This window comes from Larimichthys crocea, chromosome I (genome assembly GCF_000972845.2).
Source record: "Larimichthys crocea isolate SSNF chromosome I, L_crocea_2.0, whole genome shotgun sequence".
NCBI classification, from domain to species: domain Eukaryota; kingdom Metazoa; phylum Chordata; class Actinopteri; family Sciaenidae; genus Larimichthys; species Larimichthys crocea.
The window spans coordinates 43,676,256-43,680,839 of NC_040011.1; the positions used below are offsets into that span (position 1 = coordinate 43,676,256).

At 40.0% G+C, this 4,584-nt stretch overlaps 1 protein-coding gene across 1 annotated transcript; it reads right to left on the reverse strand.

Moving 5' to 3' along the window:
- Window positions 1-1,832: 1,832 nt before the first annotated feature.
- Window positions 1,833-3,400, reverse strand: LOC109139669 (protocadherin beta-16-like). Its single transcript, XM_027284331.1, has one exon. The coding sequence runs from the start codon at window positions 3,090-3,092 to the stop codon at window positions 1,833-1,835; it is 1,260 nt and encodes a 419-aa protein (XP_027140132.1). The 5' UTR covers window positions 3,093-3,400.
- Window positions 3,401-4,584: the final 1,184 nt, after the last annotated feature.

Genomic DNA, 4,584 nt, shown 5'->3' on the forward strand with positions numbered 1-4,584 from the left:
GGTAATATGCCTTACTCTTATTCCATCACGAGCTACAATAGTAACGAGTATAGACTTTTCTCAGCACAGAAAAATGTACGGAGTAGTAAGTGTGAAAGTGTGTAACACACTATTAAATTCAATCAAAAAGCTTTTAGTGGGCCGTGAAATAAAAGTGAAGGTGTTGGAAAAAAAAAAAACTCCAATTTTTAAAAGTACAGTACAGATACTGCTTAGTACTTAAGTACAGTAGTTAAGTAGTTCACTTCGTTACTAATACGTCTCTGACAACCTGTGTCCATTAAGGGGTCGTATTGCTGTATTGATATGTATTATTATAAACACATCACATATATATTTTTGCTGGTTGTGGTCGTTTAGTACATACTTTATGCCTTTCATAATTACGAAAGCAGTGCTTTTAACTGTAGAGAATGAATAGAGCTTTGAAGCAGAGATTAAAATAAAAACCAACTCTTAACAACATGATGTTATAACAGCGTCAAGTGTCTCTTCATGGGCTGAATGGGCTGTTGTAAGATTAGTTAGTTATCAACCCATGTGTGTGTGTGTCGTGTGTGTGTATGTGTTTCATGGCAAAGGTTTTGATACCAACAGCTTTATGAATGAGGAATACACCGCTACCATGACTTTGATTTGTATAAAAACTAAACCACTGTGACTTTTTTTACAGTTTCTGACCTTCTAGAGGAGAGTCTGGTTCACCAGGATTGATTCTCACTCTGTATACGCTGCATCGTCCCTGAGAACTGGAGGTCCATTTATCCAGCAGTTCTGACTTACCCAGCTCATGTCCCTGAAATTACAGTCACTCTTTTGGAGTCAGTCTCCTGCAACACATGCGTATTGTACACGGTGGGAGCAGTCCCTGTCCCCAAAGTGTCTGAGTACGTGGTGGATAATATGGGAATCACAGGAGGTGGAGTGATACAGGATGCGGAGACTGTTCTCCAATGTTATAGTTTTCACTGATATAATAACCACTACTAAACCCCCGTGATGAAGTTAGGTAGGAAACTACAGCCAAAGCCAACACTAAGTAAAAGTCAGGTTGCATTGTACCTCCTATCGCTGCGTAACGTCAGAGAACTCCGAATAAGGAGTTCGGGAAGCTGTCCGGCCACCGCACGTTAACAATGACTGTAGACTGAACGATGAGGGCTGCCCGTTGCCCTCCACTATAACCAGTCAGTCTTGTTTCACAGCCTCTTTATCAGTGACTTGGAGGATAGTTCATTTCTACCATATGTCGCCCACTTTCAACAGCGCCTGTCTGTGGTTTCTGAGTTATAGGAGAGCCCGGCATTATGTCCAGAGTCCACATCAACAGCCACACTTTAGTGACCAGAAAGCCCCATTCTGCTGAACGATGGCACATTTCTTCACAGAGGGCCACCAGTCTGGACGGGACAGGTAACCTGAGGAGGGTTGTCGTTCTCGTTCCTGGATCCAGGTATTTCACAGTCCATTCACTACTGAGTGGGAGGAGAGCCCCCCATCTTGTGCCTGGACGGACAAGTGGAACATCTTGATCTGCTGTAGTCAAAAGCGCGCACTGAATGGATGACTCCACATCGCACTAACGGACTACATTGGGGGCGAGACTGGCCCTTCCGTTAACAGAGGAGTCGCCCAGTATGTAAAGAAAACACGCGATTATGGTTCCAGTCAGGTTCTGCTTCTAACTGTGAATATTACGGAGACCTGGTGTGTTGGTTTTTCTACATTTGTAGGCCTAATATGAGCTCCCATCTCAAGACAGGAGAGTATCATTTTACGCCAAGATCTGTAAGGTGAGAAGTGAAGATGCTGGAGAGGGAGGGCCCTCCTCATCAGAGCGTCACTGTGATGTTATACTCAGAGGCTCTCTCTCTGTCTAATTCACTGTCGGTTACCAAGCTAAAGAATTTTTTCGACGTTGCTTTCATTAGAAATGGCATGTGTTCATCGATATTACACGTCACTTTGCCATTTTCTCCAGAGTCAGGATCTTGAACATTAAATATAGTTACTACAGTTCCCGGCTTAGAATTTTCAGATATCGAGTTAGTCTTAGACATAATATTAATAGACGGGTGATTATCGTTCGTATCGGTAACCTCAACAATAATCTTACACGAATCTGTTAGTCCTCCATCATCACTAGCTTGTACGTGTATTTCATAGTGCTGTGCCTTTTCATAATCCACATTTCCAGATAAAGCGACAACACCATTTTCTTCGTCGATTTGAAAAATAAGAGGGACATCGTCCAACGTGTTTGTTATTGAATATGACACCTTTCCATTTGAACCTTGATCTGCATCTAGAGCTCTAACGGTACTCAAAACTGTTCCCTTCGGCGCAGTCTCCATTATTGTAACCTTATATACTTCTTGCGTAAATACAGGAGCATTGTCATTTGCGTCAAGCACTGAAATTTCTACTCGCATTGTTCCCGACAGATGAGGATCACCGCCATCAATAGCTGTGAGAGTTAAAGAGAGGTGCTCTTGCGCCTCTCGGTCTAGATGTTTTTGCAAAATCATCTCTACCTTTTTACTTCCGTCTTGTTGATTTTGGAGTTTAATATGAAAGTTGTCTGTAGGCTTTAACGAATAACTCTGCAGTCCGTTAACACCGACATCGAGATCCATAGCTCTTTCTAGCACAAATTTTGCTCCAATCACAGCCGACTCACTAATCCTAAATTTCATCTCATCCTTTTTGAAGCTCGGTGCATTGTCGTTAATGTCATTAATTTCGACTGTAACTGTAAAGAATTCAATCGGATCTTCGAGGGTAATTTGAAGATGTAAAGCGCAAGGTGTTGTCTGTCCACAGAGCGCCTCTCTGTCGATCCTCTCTTTCACAAGTAGGGCTCCTCTGTCTTTATTCAGCTCGATGTATTCCGCATTGTCCTCTGTATATATTCGGGCTTTACCAGACTTCAGTCTTTTCACGTCTAATCCTAAATCCTGCGCTATGTTACCAACCAGAGACCCTTTTGTCATTTCCTCGGGAATGGAGTATGTGACCTGCCCGAACACTGAGCTGAGGAAAAAAATCGAGATAAACAACAGTACTTGCCGTCTCATTGTTCTGCCCGACATTTTATCTTCGACAAACGCTGTAGATTTAAAGAGAGATATTCCAAAACGTCAAGGTCCTCTTTTACAAAGTGATCCAGAGAAATATTTTTTATGTGTTTCTTGATTCCGAGAAAAAGGAAGCGCGGCGCGGATATCTCTCGGTTTCTACAACGACGCTTGTGTGGTGTATGTGTGTCTCTTTCTCTGTTTAATGTGACAAATGATGCGGGGGAAGTCTCTACATTAGCCAACAGCGGCCCTGAGAGTCCAAACACTTGCACTGCAGAAAGGCACAATGTTCAAAATAAAGTTCAATACGAAGAAATTAAAACGACTTCCAGTCAGTACAAAACTGACAAGACAAGCCCCCCTTTGAAGAAATTAAACAATATGTAATCGGCCAATTAATATGACATTTCAATGACAATGACATTGGAGGTCAGTTATTGCAAAACAAGTGGATTTTGTGGTGGTGATCAGTAACAGTTAAATCCTAAAATATTATCCCTCACATGAATTTTAACTTCATTTTAACTTGACACTTGACAACACCTTTTTAACTAAAGATATAGATCAAAGTGTTTACTGAAGAAATTATTCTCTCTTAAAGAAATGACAGAAAACAATATTCAGATTATCTGTGCTTAATTACATTTTTGGCAGTTAATATGATAAATTGACCACTGGGAAGAAACATTGTACAGACTATCCTCCATCAGCTCATGAAATCTGATTTCCAGTGGGCACTCTTTCTTGGTAATTTAATGTCTTGTGAGCAATGACTAGTAAAGCAGATAGGCAAACAAAAATAAATATTATTCATTATCATTATTGATATTGTTAACATCATCATCATCGATAATAATAATAGTAATAACAATAAAATGCTGTGTATTTTGTAATGCCCTTTTGATAGGCAGGACACGTGGTTTTCAAGGATTTGAGAATGTAGCAGTATTGCAATGTTGCAAATAATCAGAAACATATTCAGTAGGAACGAGACTTTGAGATTAATAAGCATAAATAAATGTCCAATTATTGTAGCAAAATCCAGAAAAAAAGTGCCGAAAAAACAGCTCATAAATTATTTTTGTCAATCTTTGAGTTTACCAAAAGTCAACTGAAATATGTATAGTAAAGGTGTCTGTATAAAAGTATTCAGGGTGGTAGGTGGTGAGAAGGGGGAAATGGCGAAAGGACAAAGTGTAAGTGCATTACATCATGATTCCAAGCTTTCATACAGCCCAAAGTTTAGTGAGCAACATAATAAATAGATACAACAAAAAGTGTAATACAACACTTTGTGTATTCCTTGAGACTATGACACGAGGAGAGAAAAACAAAGTGTATGAAGAAGTAACCCGGTTGCATGAAAAACTGTCACAAACAACAAATCTATTAAAATGGTATGCTCCCAGCTCTATACATGAAATGGCTTTACGTCATGAACATTTTATATAAAAGAGTTGACTTAAACAGCTTTAAATCATTCTAACCTCTAGAGGAGAGTCTG